This window comes from Bos taurus, chromosome 14, assembly GCF_002263795.3.
Source record: "Bos taurus isolate L1 Dominette 01449 registration number 42190680 breed Hereford chromosome 14, ARS-UCD2.0, whole genome shotgun sequence".
Taxonomy (NCBI): Eukaryota; Metazoa; Chordata; class Mammalia; order Artiodactyla; family Bovidae; genus Bos; species Bos taurus.
Genome location: NC_037341.1, coordinates 15,633,886 through 15,653,139, shown reverse-complemented (window position 1 = coordinate 15,653,139; position 19,254 = coordinate 15,633,886). Strand labels below are relative to the sequence as shown.

Here is a 19,254-nt window from a genome sequence, read left to right as displayed (position 1 = left end):
CTCTCACTCATGTCACTTTGTGTTATTATTCAGCAGTTTTTATGTGAAATAACCTTGTTCATATAATTAGATACTTTTTATAGTCTATTTCTATTTTAAAGATAAGTGCTATGAAAATAAGGACTTTATCTGTCTTGCTCATTGCTAAATCCCTGCTCCTGCCACAGGGCCTGACAAAACAGATGCTCAATAAATATTGCAGTGTGAATAAATGAAGGATACAAATCATATTGCACAGCCTTTTGCCCTGGAGATGCTCACAGTCTATCAGAGAGCTAAGACATACTTGTACTCTCAGGAAAGATTCAACAGCATGGGACTTCCCTGGTGGTCCAGTGGCTAAGAGTATGTACTCCCAGTGCAGGTTCGATCCTGGTCAGAGAACTAGATTCCCACATGTCGCAACTAAGAGTTTTCATGCCGTGACTAAAAATCTTGCATGCCACAACTAAGACCCAGCACAGCCAAATAAATACATTTAAAAAATAAAGATTGAACAGCAGTGTAGAAGTGAAAACTGCCAATATGTAAATAGAATTATCTTCTGGAACAAATCTGATGGCCATCCCACAGTAAGAAGCTCTGGGAAACATTCTTTCCCAAGCCTGCCCCAACTGGGCAGCTGGGGAGACTGAAGCGGGTGGTGAGGTCCATGAGCTGTGCAGGTGCTCATGACTTTTGATGACCTCTGCTAAGATGCAAAAGAAAGTTCGGGGACCCGTGGCCCCTTTGGGCCAAATTCCAGGACCAGTTCCTGTGTCTTTACAGCATGTATTCCTCATTCTTATCCTTTGCACCTTCTAGATTTCAGTCTCTACACTGTGAGTTCAGTGTGTGTGTCTGGCTCAACAGTCTTGGCTTTTGTGGCATTTTGAAATGTCCCTCTGTTGGCCCAGTCCTTTACAGGACTATCCCCTGAATCCTGGAGCGAGAAATTCCCTTCCCCAACTCTGGTCTCCCAAATGCCCCTCTTTTCCCCTAAAATCTCCTCTCTCTACCACAGAGGAATTCAGGCAACTGATATCAAGGTTAAACCAAGATGTGGTATAGAAGAAAAAAGCATGAGACTTTGTGTCAAAAGAAAAATTTGGATCACAGCCCTACCACTTACTATATGTGTGATCTTGAGTCTTCCTTTCATCCTTTTTGAATCTCCAAAGTAATGTGTTCATGACAGCGTTGTTGAGATGAAAAATAAGGAAAAGCCCTCTTTTAACTGCTATTTCTCCATCACTCCCTTTTACAATGTATTCTGTCTGAGCATTATTACCATTTACCTGGTGGCTCAGACAGTAAAGAATCTGCCTGCAATGCAGGAGACCTGGGTCTGATCCCTGGGTCGGGAAGATCTCCTGGAGAAGGAAATGGTAACCCACTCCAGTATTCTTGCCTGGAGAGTTGCATGGACTGAGGAGCCTGGCAGGCTACAGTCCATTGGGTTGCAAAGAGTTGGACATGACTGAGCAACTAACACTCACTTCACCCAGCTGCTCAAGTCAGAAATCTGGGACACCTTCTTGAGGGTTTCTCCAGATCTACTGCCTGCTGTTCCAAAGCCAAGACAGCTATCATTCAGGTTCACTTCCCCCCCCCCCCCATTTCATTGTCCTAGACAATCATCTTCCACCTAGAATATAACAACAGTCTTCTAAAAGAGTCTTCCAACACTGGATCCATTCTTCACAACAACCATGGTTATTTACTAAATGTAAATTTCAGCATCTCACTTCCTTGAAATTTATCTAAGGCTTTTCTTTGGTATCAGGACAAAGTACACAAAGGTTGCCATGACCCAGATCCCTCTCCAGCTTTACCTTGACCCCTCTTGTGCTGAGCTCCAGACATACTGGTATTTTGTCCCTTCTAGAACCCTCCAAGCTCCATCCTGCCTTAGACACCATCATATACTCTTCAGTCTGCCTGGAGCCCCCTCCTTCTCTCTCCGCCTTTCTGTTCCTTGTACCCAGTTTATTTCTGCCTATTCCTCAGGTCTCAATTGAAACATTTTAACATTCTCAAAGATTTCTCTCACTCTCATTTCCCTCAAACCACAGTATATCCTCCATGAAGTGCCTCCATCACACACACACACACACACACACACACCCCTCATCACTCTTTCAGTTGATTAGTATCTTAGTCTCAGCTGTCATCTATGCTCCCTGAAGACTGTGCCATTTTGCTTAGCTTTGGTCTCTGGTGCCAACAGTGTATAGTAGGTGAACAAAAAAATGCTTGTCAGATTAATGACAAGTAAGAGTACGTCTAAGTGTTTTTTAAACTATAAGTGGATGGACTATAAAAATAGCAAATTTCACTTTTTTATTGCAGTCACATAATTAGAACATGAGGAATCTAGCTTTGAGCTTATGCAGTCATCATGATGCCCATAGCTATGGCATATTTGGGTTCCTGGCTATTTGATACTAATCTAAATAACTATAAAAACTTCTGACACTTACATTTCCTTTATCTTTATCCTATAGGTTTCTTCAGCTGATAAAATCAATGGAAGATAGCATAGGCTTCATAATGGCAGAGACAGTCTCTGCCTCATTCATTGCTTTCCCTTAGATGTAGACTGTAAGCACATATTACATGCTTATTAAATTGTTTGCTAATGAATTATCCCTTAGATGTAGACTATAAGCACATACTACATGCTCATTAAATTGTCAGCTGATGAATGAATCAGCCAGGTTTAATGACAGTTCAAATAAAGCACTCCTACCACCACCAACATATCCCAAACTCAAATTTTCAATGTAAGTAATATGTATATAGGTAGATGATATTTTATTAAAAAGGAAAAAAAAATCACTTAGTGTGCTCAGAGAGGAACACAGGTTAATCCATTTCTTTGTTAAAAAGAGTAGACTAGGCCGCGGCGCTGCTGCCCAGTCGGCGCCGGTTCCTGCAACTGTCTCCTCGTGGCGCGAGCCTGGAGCCTCGCTTTCTCCGGCAGCGAAGGCGGCAGCAGGAGGGAGCGGAGGCGAGCGTGCGGCGGGCTCCATGGAGAGCGGCGGACGCCCGAGCAGAGGCGGCGCTTCCCCCCCGGCACCCGGGCTCCAGTGAGCGACGCTCGCGCTCTGCCCCGCGTCGGAGCGGTTGTCTGCTCCGGGACTGACCCGGCCTCGCTGCCCTTCCCCGCGCCGCCTCCTCGCTTCCCTGCGCCCCGATTCGCCCTCGACCCCACTGCCCGGGGGGGTGGCGGCGGCCCGGGCAGCAGCGGCAGCAAGAACCCGCCTCTATGATGAAGTTCAAGCCCAACCAGACGCGGACCTATGACCGCGAGGGCTTCAAGAAGCGGGCGGCGTAAAAAAAAAAAAAGAAGAAGAAGAAGCGGGCGGCGTGCCTGTGCTTCCGGAGCGAGCAGGAGGACGAGGTCCTGTTGGTGAGCAGCAGTCGGTATCCAGACCAGTGGATTGTCCCAGGAGGAGGAATGGAGCCTGAGGAAGAGCCTGATGGCGCTGCTGTAAGGGAGGTTTACGAAGAGGCTGGAGTAAAAGGAAAATTGGGCAGACTCCTGGGCATATTTGAGAACCAAGACCGAAAGCACAGAACATACGTGTATGTTCTTACTGTCACTGAAATATTAGAAGACTGGGAAGATTCTGTTAATATAGGAAGGAAGAGAGAGTGGTTCAAAGTAGAAGATGCCATCAAAGTTCTCCAGTGCCATAAGCCTGTACATGCAGAGTATCTGGAAAAACTAAAGCTGGGTTGTTCTCCCACCAATGGAAACTCTTCAGTCCCTTCCCTTCCAGACAGTAACACCTTGTTTGTAACTGCTGCACGGACCTCTGGGCTGCCGTCTAGTGTAAGATAGAGAGAATCGGAAAGACCTCTTCCACCCTGTGCAGTCTTGTGGGCAGAGGCTTCTTTATTATCCTTGACAAACATCTGAATGACGCTTGCAAACTGTCTGAATTTGCCATGCAGGATTTTCAAATAATTTGCCTGTTTTTTAGATGCTTTCAAATCTTCTTAAAAAAAAAAAAAAAAGATAGTGTAAAATATTTTAATAAGCCAAAGCCATGTGGAATTTTTTTTAGATGCCTTAACTCTACCCCCCTTACTCCAGTCCACCCACCCACCGTGTTATATTGGTTGGCATTTCACAGCATATTGTTTTTCCGTGTTTGTCCATTTGCCATTAGTCTGTGGGTTTTGTCACATCAACTTATTTGTGGGTATGTTTTCCCCCCTCAAATTGTTTTGTCATTTACAAAGTACACACACACACAAAATCATTTTCACATACTCAACAAATCCTTCTGTTTTGGGAATTTATGACAATAATTCTTGATATTAAAGCAGTCCATGAACCCAAAAACTTGTTTCATAGGATCACAATTTTAATTCATAGATCCCAGATTTGGACTGTTTTTTCTATATGATCCTATTTTCAGGAATTTGTCAACTTGTCTCAATTTTCACAAGTGGTATTACATCACCTGATATGCCCAATTCCCGTAAAGGGACTCAACAGTCACTTTAAGACAAAGTTGAACTCTATAGAGCTAGTGATTGTTAGGCAGGTACTATAAGCAAATTGCATGTAGTAGATAACATCTTATCATGAAAACTGTACGCCTAGAATTTGAGTTAACATGCTCCATGGCCAGTTCCCTTTATCCATAATCTCTCTTCACACAGAATACATGAGAACTATACGTCCCTCAGTGTAAACTAATTTTAAAAACATTTGGTTTTCTAATTTAGTGACATCAGTTAAACTTGCTGGTAAAGGCCAGTCAATGCTGACTGCATCACAGTTGAGTGAAATGGCCTTGTTCAGCTGTTACAGACCTAGATTGTTAAGGCACCTTAGAACATCTCATCTTTTATAGCTGGTCAGTAGGTATTATGTAACTAAATACTGGGGCTCTGGAACATACCTGGACTAAGAATTTGTCTTACACTTGTCTTTATATTCACTTAAATCCAAGAATCCCACCTAACAGAAACACATGAATACCTTGTCTGTACTTTGCTGACCAAGCGAGAAATGAGGTGGGGTAAAGTGAAAGATGATTCCATATGTAGACATTAGCTTTTTGTAAACATCATAACTGGTGAATATAAAGTAGAAAGTAAGCATAGTTACACATTTGTTCTCTAAATTGTCAACCTTTAAAACATAATTGCTGCTAAAAATAGAATACTGTTACACTTAAGGAAAATTGGTGCCACTGTTTTGAAAATGAGATCTTGTGCCGTAAATGCAGCTGAACTAAATATAAATATTAGTTCACAAATGAATGCTGTCAAAGGAATGAGTAAAGTAAAAAAACTTAACCAATGACATATCATCCTAAATTATGTAATGTGATCAAACATGATCATCTAGAATTTTTATATTTTTCTTTGTACAGAGGTTATGTATTCTGGGTGTTTTTTTTTTTTTTTTAAGGAAACATTTTAAATCCCACAGATTGACACTTTGTAGTTTTTTCTCAGTAATCTCTGAAGTTTCTTTAAATTATATACTTAAGGCAGCAGAGAGAACTGGATTGTTTTTGTATATAAGACTTGTGTCCACCTGAAATGTGAGAAATACTGGGGGAGGGGGGCTGGGTATCTTGTATATGATATTATTAGAAGTAATAATGCATGAACTTATTTTAGAAACTCCTGGACTATGTATTTGACATGTAAAATATGTACAGTATTAATGTCAGCCCATTTCTTAAAAGTGAGCCTATAAATATTGTTGTATAATTTTCTTTGGTCAGAAACATTTGGAGTAAGTAGTACCACTGGGTCAGGATGTTCTTCAGTGCTGTTTAGCAGACCACCTGTCTTTAGTCTGTGCAACTAGGAAAAATTTGTATAAGGCATCAAAATACTTCAGTTGTCACACTTTAAATTTCACACTTCATTATTCTTTTGGAACCCAGCCTAGCAAAATTTCCTACAGGAAAGGCCCTAAGGAGACTTATTTCTGTTAAGAGAAAAAGCCGACTTTTGCAGACTCAAGAGCTGACCCTACTGTAGATAACCAATAGTGTCTACTAGCTCAACTCTCCAGAGTTTACAGAGTGTTGGGACTGTCACCTGTGCTTTCTGTGGGGTAGCAAGATAAATTTGGGCAGCTAAAATTTTCAGTTCATTGTGCCTCCTAATTAAAAAAGTTTATAAAGTAACTTGTAGACACAAAGTAGCAACTGGCTTGCATGTTTGTTGCTGGGTTGTTGGTGGTTTTTTTTTTTTTTTGTAAACTGGTGAAATTTTTCAACCAGGCATATGCCATTCAATTTTCTGTCAATCACACAGAACTGAAGGGGAAATGATTGTTGTATACACTTTGCTTTGCATGGTCTCATTTGAGATAATTGGTGTAAGAATCTTGACTTTTTTTATATTTGGAAACATCAAATAAAAAATGGAAATGAGTTTAAAAAAAAAAAGAGTAGACTAAATGAACACAGAATTCCCTTTAGTTATAAAATTCGGATTCCAGGATTATATGTTAGATGATTTGAGAACAGGTAGACAAGCTTACTATGAAATAATTGGGTTCATGGGACAATGGTGCAACCGACACCCCAATTTAGTATTGACTTTTCCCAGGACATTAACAAGGACTTTGCATTAATTAGTTTTAAAACTTGATGACTACAGCATTCCTGTTAATAGATCATCTTGTAACTTAAGAACAGTTTTTCAAAGAGACTCAGAAGAAGGTTCTAAATTCTTCCTCATTAGTACTGGCTTACAATGGCAAGGCCAAGTACTAGAACAGAAAGAACAGTGGTCTGGAGCCAGAATTGGGGCAAATCTACTGACTGTATGGCTTTAAATACATCATCTACCTCCTGTGAGATTTAATTTTTCTTAATATGTAAGTAAAACTTTACCAAGTAATCTCTAAAGTACCTTCAGGTTCTAAAGACTCATGATTCTAAGAAACTGTAAAAGCTTATAAACATGCACATATTGTTCCCATGCTTTAAAATTCCCAGTGCTTTCCACTGTACTTAAAAAATCCAGATTCCTTATCCTGGGCTAAAATCTCTGTATGGTCTGGCTCCTACCTACTTCTCCACCTGGTCTCAATTCTTAACACTTGCTATTTTATTGTCTGTGCCAGGCATGTCGCTACATCAGGATGGAGTATGTACTTTTCTAGCAGGTATAGTCTAGAATATTCTGCCCCTAACTCTCTACTTTGCTGGCCCCTGATCTCATTCAGGGTCAGCTCAAATGCTACCTTGTGAGAGAGGCCTTTCCTGAATACGCAACATGGAAGACGTCCCCACTCCTCAAGCCCTTCTCTGTTGCTTCATCCTTACCTTATTTCCTCCGTTGTACTTACCCTGATCTGGAATTATCTTGTGTAGTTATTTGTTTCTTCGCTAATTGATTCACCCTACTAGTAGGTGCAGACACACCTGGAGATACTGCAGGTTCAGCTTCAGTTCACCACAATAAACCCAGCCACACACATTTTTTTGGTTTCCCAGTAAAACATGTAAAGTTATATGTGTACTCTGCACTAGCCCATTAAGTGTGCAGTAGCATTATGTCTAAAAAACCAATGTGCATTCCTTAATTAACAAATACATTTTTGCTAAAAAATGCTAACCATCATCTTAGCCTTCAGCAAGTCATTGTCCTTTTGCAGTCGTAGCATCAAGGATCACTAACCACAGACCATCATAACCAATATAATAATGAAAAAGTTTGAAATATTGAGAGAATTACCATTATGTGATAGAGACACAGTGTTGGAAAAGCAGAACTGATAGACTTGCTTGAGGTAGGTTTGCCAACTTTTAATTTATCAAAAATGCAGTATCTGTGAAGCAAGAAAGCAAAGCACAATAAAACCAGGTAAGCCCCTGCTGCTGTCCAAAAGCAGTAAGTAGTACCTGTCTAATGCCCCACTGCAGTCCCTGTACCTGCCCAGCCCAGTGCCTGCAACCAAATTAGATTCTCAATAAATATTTACTAGTTTTCAGGCTCATGGTCAAGTCCAATTGTTCTCTCTGCACCAGCATTATTTATTTGCCCTGTTGACTTTTTTGCATAATTAAGATATGTAATATAACTTTTGTGCAATCAAGCTATGTACCCAAATGTGAAAATGTGCTCAGAAAGAAGACAAATCAGAAGACATTACTTTAGCTTTAACAACACATCACTGGTGGTCCAGTGGTTAAGACTTTGAACTTCCACTGCAGGGGACACAGGTTTGATCCCTGGTTGGGGAACCTTAGTTCCCAGGTGCCATTTGGCATGGCCCAAAAAAAGAACACATCACTAAAGTGAATGGATTGGGGCTTGCAATTACATCACTGAAAAGTTATGGTGAGACCCAACAATCCCACTACTGAGCATATACCCTGAGGGAACCATAACTGAAAAAGACACATGTACCCCAATGTTCATTGCAGCACTGTTTACAATAGCCGGGGCATGGAAGCAACCTAGATGTCCACGGACAGATGAATGGATAAAGAGGTTGTGGTACATATATAAACTGGAATATTAATCAGCTGTTAAAAGGAATGCATTTGAGTCAGTTCTAATGAGGTGGATGAACCTAGAACCTATTATACAGAGTGAAGTAAGTCAGAAAGAGAAAAACAAAGATTGTATATGAATACATATACATGGAATCTAGAAAGATGGCACCGACGAACCTCTTTGCAGGACAGCAGTGGAGACGCAGACATAGAGAACAGACTTGTGGACACAGTAGGGGAAGGAGAGAGAAGAGCAACTGAAAGAGTAACACCAAAACATGTGCATTACTATATGTAAAATAGAGAGCCAGAGGGAATTTGCTCTGTGATGCAGGGAGCTCACCCAGATGAATGCCCATGGCTGATTCATGTTGATGTATGGCAGAAACTACCAATAGTGAAGTGAAAGTCACTCAGCAGCGTCTGACTGCGATCCCATGGACTAAACAGTCCATGGAATTCTCCAGGCCAGAATACTGCAGTGGGTAGCTGTTCTTTTCTCCAAAGTATCTTCCCAACCCAGGGATCGAACCCAGGTCTCCTGCATTGCAGGCAAATTCTTTACCAGCTGAGCCACAAGGGAAGCCCAGGAATACAGGAGTGGGTAGCCTATTCCTTCTCCAGGGGATCTTCCCAACCCAGGAATCAAACCAGGGTCTCCTGCCTTGCAAGTAGATTCTTTACCAACTGAGCTATCAGGGAAGCCAATTATATTGTAAAGCAATTATCCTGCAATTAAACATTTTAAAAGTGATGGTATCACTGGATATCTAAAATAAACCTTTATCAATAAGCAATGAGGGGCTTAGAAGAATGCCATCAATTCATATTGAACTGCTAAAATTCTTCTCCAATAACTATTCACTTTTTTTGCAATCTGTAATTTGTCAACGGCTGGAATCCTAATAACTAGCTTAATAAATTTAAGACTAAATTTAGTACTGAACTAATATATCAGGTCCCCATGATTCACACTGCTTCTATAAAAAAAATCGACTATTTAGACTCCCAGAAAATTACTTCTGGCAGCATCTCTTACCTTACCTTACCCTATCCTCTCAGGCTTCCATGTTTTTGTTTTTTAAAATTTTTTAGTTCTTGCCTTCTCTTCCTTGCCACAACATTAGGCAGTATAAACTGAGGAGCGCTTCTGTAAATTCAGCGGAAGGTAAGAGGATGACTCAGTTGTGCTTCACAGTTTCTCATCTGTATTCAGCTTCGTGAAGGAGTTCATGAAATTTTTGCCAAATACTCTGATGGATCCCCATCAATATTGCAGTCGTCTAAATCTCAGCCCGGAGAGAAGAATTGACTTCACAAATTGCAATCACAACTTTCACAAAACATTAAAATGAACAGTGAAAGTGAAAAAAGGGAAAGTGTTAGTGGCTCGGTTGTGTTTTCACGACCCCATAGACTGTAGCCAGCCCGGTTCCTCTGTGCACGGAATTCTCTAGTCAAGAATACTGAGGTGGGTAGTCACTCCCTTCTCCAAGGGATCTTTCCAACCCAGGGATCAAACCTGGGTCTCCTGATTTGCAGGCGGATTATTTACCATCTGAGCCACCAATAAATATTCAATATTATGTACATGAATGGATTGTTGGAGCTGGGTGTGAAGATGAAGATCACATAAGCTGAACCTTTATGTCTCACATAAAAGAGAAAACTGACATGGGGAGACTAAATAACTTATCCAAGGTCACACAGTGGTAGAGCCAAGGTTCCGAGTGACTGCTCTTTCCAATAGGGGATAGAAGAATCCACTTTGATGGTCCTCTCACATTGCAGCCAAGGGACTGCTTTAAGGTTCGCAATAAACATTTGTTGAATAAATGAGACTTTTACCTTCAAGTTCTAGCCTTGTTTTAGTCCATAAAATAAGGTATTTATCCATAAAATAAGCTAGACACATATTTTCATGACTCAAAACTGACCCTTGATGAATTTTGCTCATTGGTTCAATGCAGATGGTCTTCTGCCCATTTTCCTTCCCCCCACTGCCTGGAGTCCATGGATAAAATTTAGGAAGTCCATAAAATTTAATGGGAAAAAATTACATCTTCATTATCACTAACCTTCAACTGAAATACAGCAATATCTTCAATTATGGACAGAGAAAACAAACCACGGTATTATTCACATTGACCACCCAGTAGTAATAACAGATGTTTTATACTTTATTATATATTATAATTTTTTTGCAACTATCTTAAAGTATTATTTATAATAAACATTACTTAAATGTTACAGTAGTTATTGGGTCCAGCATGCATCATGTTATTTAATATATTTTTAAAGAATCACATGTATTACTGTATCATAAATTTGTTTTTATAACTCTTCAGTAGACATAATAATGGTTCCCCAAACAGAATCAGGGACATAGAGAAAAGACTGGTGGTTGTCAAGGGGATACTTTGTCAATACTTTGGCCACCTGATGTGAAGAACTGACTCATTGGAAAAGACCTTGATGCTGGGAAAGATTGAAAACAGGAGAAGGGGACGACAGAGGATGAGATGGTTGGATGGCATCACCAACTTGATGGACATGAGCTTGAGCAGGTTCTGGGAGTTGGTGATGCTGCAGTCCATGGGTTGCAAAGAGTCAGACACAACTGAGTGACTGAACTGAACTGAACTGTCAAGGGAAAGAGGAGTAAGAGAGAGTTGGATTCAGAGTTTGGGATTAGCAGATGCCTGTGCTCTGCAACAAGAAAAACCACTGCAATGAGAAGCCCTTGGCACTGCAACCAAGAGCAGCTCCTGCTTGCCACAACTAGAGAAAGCCCACACGCAGCAATGAAGACCCAGTGCAACAACAACAACAAAATAATAATAATAAATAAGTAAATAATTTAAAAACTAGTTCCCATTCTAACCTTCAGAATGTGAATACATCACCCTACAGGACAAAAGGAACTTTACCAATGTGCTGAAGGATCCTGACATGGTTAGATTATCATGGGCTATGCAGCTGGGCCCCTTCTAGTCACAAAGGTCCTTAACAGGGAGAAAAAAAAGAGAGGAGAGTCAGAGCAATGGGGCTGTGACCATGGAATCAGAGGGATATAACTGCTGGCTGGATGTCCTGAGCCAGAGAATGTGGGCAATATCTAGAAGCTCAAAAGGCAAAGAAACGGATTCTCCCCTACCTAGAGCCTTTGGAAGGAGCACAGCTGTGTCAACACCTTGATTTTGGTGTCACAAGACCTGTGAGAGAATAAATATGTGTTGTTTTAAAGCCATTGGGTTTGTCATAATTTTTTTACAGCAAAAGGAAATCAATGCAACATTTTATTAATATGATCATTCATTGCAGCTATCTTCCTTTGTAATTTTCTCTGCAGTTTATTTTTTGGATTTAAAACATTTTAGTTCTGCCAGTTACTAGCTGTTGTGATGCAGAGCAAATTATTTCCCCTCTGTTTCCTCACCTGTAACATGGGAATAAAAAAAATATCTGCATGCCAGGGTTGTTGTGAGAATTAAATGTGACAATTTATGTAAAAATCATAGAGCACCAGGCTCATAGGAGGAACCCAGCAAAACATTCTTTCCATTGTTTGTTCCCCCAAACCCTAATGATTATGAATTTCTTAATAAATTTCAAGATAATAATCAGCATATGGCATTATGACATTTTCCAGACCCAAACAGTGTTGTTAAGTCTTCATTGTAGCTACTGCTAAAAATATCTAGGACCAAGTTGCTTACTTTGACTTTGACCTTGAAATATTCAAATACTCACAGTGTGTTTAGAAGCCTAGTTCCACTTTTGACTAGCATTTTCTGAATAGCTCTGGGCAAAAAAAATTATTGTTTCTATTTATACCATTGCTTCCTTCCTTTGCAGTAACCTTTGGTACATAAATTCAAATATAATTTATAATTGAGATGGCAATTAAGACAGAAGGACGTGACTGGGTATTTTCCCCAGAAAGCATGTGCAAGAAACATTACTGTCTTAATGATTAAATTGTACTTAATGAACCCCATATTCTGCCAGTGTTTGAAGCAGTTCCTTGTTAAATAGGCACCTTTGAAACCCTTAGACTTTGGGTGTCTATTTGATATCAGGAAGGCGTGACAGAATAAGTAGCCAGATTATCCAAGTTTCAAAGTTCAATGCATTAGACATCCATAAGTACTTATCAAATCCCTGCTTTTCTATTAGTTCCTTGAGGACAGGGATTTTGTAGTTTTCTTTCCTCACATTTTTGGACAATTTGGACAAATTATTTAGTATATATTACATTCAGTGATGCCTTCAAAAATTTTAAAGCAGGATAAGAAAACCCCAAATTGCAAACAAATTACTTTACAAAAGTTTATTTTTTCTTAGCATAGTTTTCTATAGAAATTGTGTGTCTTATTTTCAAGCCATCTCTCTTTAAAAAAAAATTTATTTATTTATTTATAATTTTTGGCTACGCTGGGTCTTCCTTGATTTGCTTGGGCTTTTCTCTAGTTGCAGCAAGTGGGGGCTACTCTTTGATACAGTGCGCAGGCTTCTCATTGCGGTGGCGGCTCTTGTTCTGGAGCATGCGCTCTGGAGCAGTCTCAGAAGTTGGGGCACATGGGCTTAGCTGCTCCGCAGCATGTGGAATCTTCCTGGACCAGAGATGGAACCCGTGTCCCCTTCATTGGCAGACAAATTCTTAACCACTGGACCACCAAAAAAAATCCATACCTACCTCAGGACTTCTTGCTATGAGAAAAATAAAAGCCCATTTGATTGAACCAGTATGGGGAGAGGTACCTTCTCCACCAAGGTTTCAGTGGGTTTGGGGTAGGGCTTTGGAAAGTGAGTGAAAAAGGGAAAGTCACTCAGTCCATGGAATTCTCCAGGCCAGAATACTGGAGTGGGTCGCCTTTTCCTTCTCCAGGGGATCTTCGCAACCCAGGGATTGAACCCAGGTCTCCCTCATTGCAGGCAGATTCTTTACCAGCTGAGCCACAAGGGAAGCCCTTTGGAACCTGCATCTTTAACATGAGCTCTGAGTGATTCTCAGAGCAGAAATCCAAGATCATCCTGAGGAAACTCTGCTTCTGCAGGTATAAATAGGAAATTTAGTGACAACTGGGGAGGAGAGGAGAGAACCATCACAAACTTAATAAGTGGTAGCAAGTCAAGTTACAAATTGCCAGTGACACATAAAAGCTTACAGATGATTATTCAGGCTTTACATTGTAATCTACCAACATGATGCTTATATTTTCTAACTTACGAGATATCAAAGAAAAGAGCTGTTGTTCAACTCAGTCAAGTCAGACTGTTTGTGACCCAATGGACTGCAGCATGCCAGGCCTCCTGTCCTTGACTATCTCCTGGAGTTTCCTTAGACTCACGTCCATTGTCGATGATGCCATCCAACCATCTCATCCTCTGTCACCCCCTTCTCCTCCTGCCCTCAATATTTCCCAGCATCAGAGTCTTTTTCAGTGAGTTGGCTCTCCACATTAGGTGGCTGAAGTACTGGGGCTTCAGCTTCAGCGTCAGTCCTTCCAATGAATAATCAGTGTTGATTTCCTTTAGGATTGATTGGTTTGGTCTCTTTGCTATCCAAGGGACTCTCAAGAATCAAGTTCTCAAGAAAAGAGAAATGGCAAAACTGGAAATCAGTTTTAGCAGATGCAGTAACCTCAATCCTCATTTAGCTTTATTATGAAATCCTACTGCGTAGCTAAAGTGAGAGCATTGTCCTCCTAAGAATGGTTGCTCTATAAAATATTGTCTTGGGTGAACCCATACCAAGAAGTATAAGACCTATCTGATTCGCCTAAGTGCAGTTCAAACTCCTTTTCTAAGAGGCAACACTGAATATAATAAATGGATGCCATCTGTGTCTAAATAAACCAGTGATTTTAACTGTTGACGTCAGGACGAAAAAAAATTCTAATTTGCTTCTTCCTGAGAGTTTCTTATTTACAGACATTAGCCCTAGTCCTCATTTTTAACCATGACAGATCACTTGCTGAAACAAATCCAGACAAAAAATAGTCTATTTCTCCAGAAGAGATACTTTTGTTAATGTTCCTTTTTGTTATAAAATAGCAAACTCCTTAATGAGTTTAAAATTGGGCTTTACTGAGACATAGCATTAGAATTCTTAAACCTGAAAATTTTCAAAAAATGTATATAACAAATATAATGTCAATGGAGTTTATCTTATGCAGGAGTCAGGCATTTAAGTGTGCCCAAAACACTCAGGTGTAGACATAAATTGACTTTGGAAACCTCTTAAATCATCCATGCAGTATAGCACCAACAGCAGTTGTCTCTGGTCTTCAAAGACATGCATGTTTAATACAGAATCCATCCTTTCATACTTTCAGGGCTAAAAAGGAGGAGTTGAGAAGAACTGACAAAAACAGCAGGTTGAGATTACCCATAGCTCTGAATCCTCAAGAGGGCAGGGGATTCAGAGAAAAAGAGCAAAGTCTTGACCCACCAGGGGTTCAGTCTGGTGGAGAAGACAGACCGGAAAACAAATGGGGTGAGTGCTATGGGAGAGTTATGGATTAGTTGCACCATGGACCCTAAAGGAGCAAGTTCTGAGCTCAACTTGAGCTGAACTGAGCCAGAGCGAAAGGGGGGCAGCCAGGGCAGACATCTGAGAAGGTGCTGGCATTGCAGCCATTTCACAGCAAGACGTAAGCAGCTGTTTGTGTCGTCCCCGGAAGCAGGAAAGAGGCTGAGATTGTCTCCCAGGACTGGAGCATAGTGTGCTGTAGGAGACAGGCCCAATATTCGGTAAGAGACAGATGAGGCCCATGGCACAAAAAGCCTCAGAGACAATGCCAAGGAGTTTTAAATGTATTTTAAAATGAATGGGCAGTCATTACAGGATACTATGCAGAAAAATGCACTCTGATCAAATTTGGTGTCTATGGTCATTTCTGTAATGAACTTGGTTTTAGAACCATGGCCAGAGGACTTCCCTGGTGGTCCAGTGGCGAAGACTCCATGCTCCCAATGCAGGGGGCTTGGGTTCGATCCCTGGTCAGGGAAAAGATCCCACATACTGCAACTAAAAGATCCTGCATGCTGCAACTAAGACCCTGCACAGCCAAATAATAAATAAATATTAAAGAAAGAAAGAAAGAAACCCTGGCCAGGAATTTCACTTTCTAACATGACCACTCTGAGCTCTTTATATGTCCTCTGAAACTGGCACTCCAAAATGAAGATGATTTCCCAGGCAACCCTGTGTATTTTTCTGAATTTCTTTCTTTGGACCATTCTAACCCTTGGAGCCTTTTCTTTGAATCCAAGAAATTAACTTAAAAATAATTCAATCAAAACTATCTGCTCCTTTTCATTCACTTATTTCCCTTAAAAGTCTAGTTTTTTAATTAATTAGTTAAATTTTTTTTTTTTTGGCTAAGCTGGGTTTTCTTTCCAGCCTGTGGGCTTTCTCTAGTTGCAGCGAGTGGGGGTTACTCTCTGGTTGCAGTGGGCGGGCTTCTCATCGCAGTGGCCTCTCCTTTTGCCAAGACTGGGCTCTAGAGCACAGGCTCTAGAGTGCCGGCTCAGTTGCCCTGAGGCATGTGGAATCTTCCAGAACCAGGCATTGAACTCATGTCCCCTGCATCGGCAGGAGGATTCTTAACAGTGGTTAAGGTAAAGGTAGATAGTTGTCCAGATCAGAAGTGAAAGATAACACTAATAACAGGAATAAGTAAATTTATATAGTGTTCTGAGAGGGGCGATTCTAAGTACTCTGCATTTCTTGACTCATTTAATCCTTAGAGCAACCCTGTAAAGGAAGCTTGTAGCAGTAAATTGTACTACCTCTTTTTGTTTGTTCATTTTATTAATTTATTTATTTCTTCCCCATTGGTAGGTCCCCAGGGCTAGCTTTTAAGTGAATCTATACAGGGGGGAAAATGTGACCAGGGACCACCACTTCGTGCTTTAAATGCAAATGATAATTATTATTGAAGGCAATGAAAGATTAGCCCAAATCTCTAGTCCTTGGGGCAGTATTTCTATCATATGACACTTTGTATTAGTCTATGCAAAGGAAATTTAGAATCAAAACCAATTGTAAAGGAACCAGTTTGGAGGATAGAAATCCTGAACAATTATTCCATTTGCCCAGAGGCCATGCACAAGAATAGACTGCCTATCTATGTTTGTTTATCACATAAATCTGCGGCTTCCCTGGTGGCTCAGCTGGTAAAGAATCAGCCTGCAATGAGGGAGACCTGGGTTCGATCCTGGGTTGGGAAGATCCCCTGGGGAAGGAAAAGGCTACCCACTCCAGTATTCTGTCCTGGACAATTCCATGGACTGTATAGTCCATGGGGTTCCAAAGAGTTGGACACGACTGAGTGACATTCACTCACTGAATGTAAGGTCACAAGTAGAAAAACCTTCTCTAACCTGAGCATATTTTAAAATAGAACTCAAGGGACTTCCCTGGTGGTCCAGCGGGTAAGACTATGTGTGCTTCTAGTGCAGGGAGTGCAAGTTCGATCCCTGGTCCGGGAACTAAGATCCCACATGCCAAATGGACAAAAAAATGAACAAACAAGCAGTGAAAAATCCCGAATTCAAACTGTAACGTACATCTTCATTTGTTTCTCTGTTAATTGGGTGTGCAGCGTGGTGCCATAGTTGAGAGCAAAAGCTACAGAACTAGACTAACACGGTGCAAATTCCAGCTCTGTCTCCTGCTGTGTGATTTTGGGTACATTCTTTAACTTTCCAGAGTCTTCATTTCCTCATCTATAAAAACGGTAGTACAGGACTTCCCTGGTGGCACAGTGGATAAGAATCCACCTGCCAGTGCAGGGGACACAGGTCCAATCCCTGGTCCAATAGGATTCCACATGCCAAGGGGCAATTAAGCCCTTGTACAACAGCTACTGAGCCCGTGCTCTAGAGTCTGGGAGCCTCAACTACCAAGCCCACGTGTTGCAACGACTGAAGCCCTGGCACGCATGCGCACATGTGCCTGGAGCCTATGCTCTACAAGAGAAGCCGCCACAGTGAGAAGTCCGTGCACCGCAAGGAAGAGTAGCCGCACTCACTGCAATTAGAGAAAGTCCACACAAAACAGAAATAAAAGACCCAGCACAGCCAAAAATAAATAAGTGAATAAATTAATGTTTTAAAAAGTGGTACAGGGTTGCTCTAAGGAATAAATTAGTCAAGAGATGCAGAGTAATTAGAACAGTGTCTTTCAGAACATTTTATTTATTCCTACTAGAAAGGGTTATCTTTCACTTCTAATCTGGACAACTATCTACTTTACTTTTTTAAAAGCCTGAAAACTATTTTTAGTGGCACAGAAAAAATTCTAAACATATGACTATTTGCATGTTTATTTTCCTTAAAATCAAAATAGGCACTGTGCAGGTGAAAATATAATAGATTTGGGATATATCCCCCAAATACTAATGCTTGACCCTATTTAATGATCTCTGATAAAATGAGTTTGTATAAACAATATTTCAAAACAATCTTAACATCCTTGGGTGAATGAAAACTGAATAAAAAACTTCACTGAAGTAGAGCTGATTTACAATGTTATTTAGTTTCAGGTGTACAGTAGAATGATTCAGATATATATGTGTGTGTATATCTGAAAAAGACATATAACATATTTTATTTTATATTTTTTCAGATTATTTTCCATTATAGGTTATTACAAGATATTGAATAGAGCTCCCTGTGCCATACAGTACATCCCTGTTTATCTATTTTATATATTGTACTGTATACCTGTTAATCCCAGACTCCTAATTCATCCTCACTTCCCCTCTGGTAACCTAGGTTGTTTTCTATATCTGTGAGTCTGTTTCTGTTTTGTGAATAAGTTCATATGTATCAGTTTTTAGATTGCACATATAAAGCTATGTCATATGATATTTGTCTTTCTCTGTCCTATTATATATACAGTACATCTTCTTTATCCACTCATCTGTTGATGGACACTTTAGTTGCTTCCATCTCTTAGCTATTATAAGTAGTGCTGCTATGAACATTGGGGTGCATGTATCTTTTCAAGTTTGAGTTTTTGTCTTTTCTGGATATTTGCCCAGAAGTGGGATTGCTGGATCATATGGTTTTTAATGGAACCTCCATAGAGTTCTGCATGGTAGTTGCACCAATGTACATTCCCACAAACAGTGTAGGAGGGTTCCCTTTTCTCTACACTCTCTCTAGCATTCATTATTTGTAGGCTTTCTGATGATGGCCATTCTGACTGGTGTGAGGTGATACCTCATTGTAGTAAAACTGATTTGTAATGGAAATCACTCTCTGAGAACAGTACTGGTGAGCAATAACAGCATCATTGCGTGACAGGTCCAGACACATGCTCTCCAGCCTGTTAGCCAAGAGAACAGACTAGAACAGAGAATTTCCTGCTTTTAAACTTTGACTTTTCTAATCTATGTTAATGCTATGCTATGCTAAGTCACTTCAGTCGTGTCCGACTCTGTGAGACCCCATAGACGGCAGCCCAACAGGCTCCCCCATCTCTGGGATTCTCCATGCAAGAACACTGGAGTGGGTTGCCATTTCCTTCTCCAGTGCATGAAAGTGAAAAGTGAAAGTCAAGTTGCTCACTCATGTCCGACCCTCAGCGACCCCATGGACTGCAGCCCTCCAGGCTCCTCCATCCATGGGATTTTCCAGGCAAGAGTACTGGAGTGGGGTGCCATTGCCTTAAGGCAACCACCAAATGGATGGAAAATATTACCAGTTGCTTAACAGTAGTATTCTCTTTCTTTTGTGATTATTGAGTACGTGTATAGTCACA

The 19,254-nt window shown here is 40.6% G+C and overlaps 1 protein-coding gene across 1 annotated transcript; it reads left to right on the top strand.

Moving 5' to 3' along the window:
• Nucleotides 1-2,880: 2,880 nt before the first annotated feature.
• LOC531462 (diphosphoinositol polyphosphate phosphohydrolase 2-like) lies at nt 2,881-6,398 on the top strand. Its single transcript, XM_059874415.1, has one exon. The coding sequence runs from the start codon at nt 3,443-3,445 to the stop codon at nt 3,827-3,829; it is 387 nt and encodes a 128-aa protein (XP_059730398.1). The 5' UTR covers nt 2,881-3,442; the 3' UTR covers nt 3,830-6,398.
• Nucleotides 6,399-19,254: the final 12,856 nt, after the last annotated feature.

Bases quoted from the DNA above. Each gene is read 5' to 3' on its own strand.
- LOC531462 (XM_059874415.1), top strand. From the start codon at position 3,443: ATGGAGCCTGAGGAAGAGCCTGATGGCGCTGCTGTAAGGGAGGTTTAC.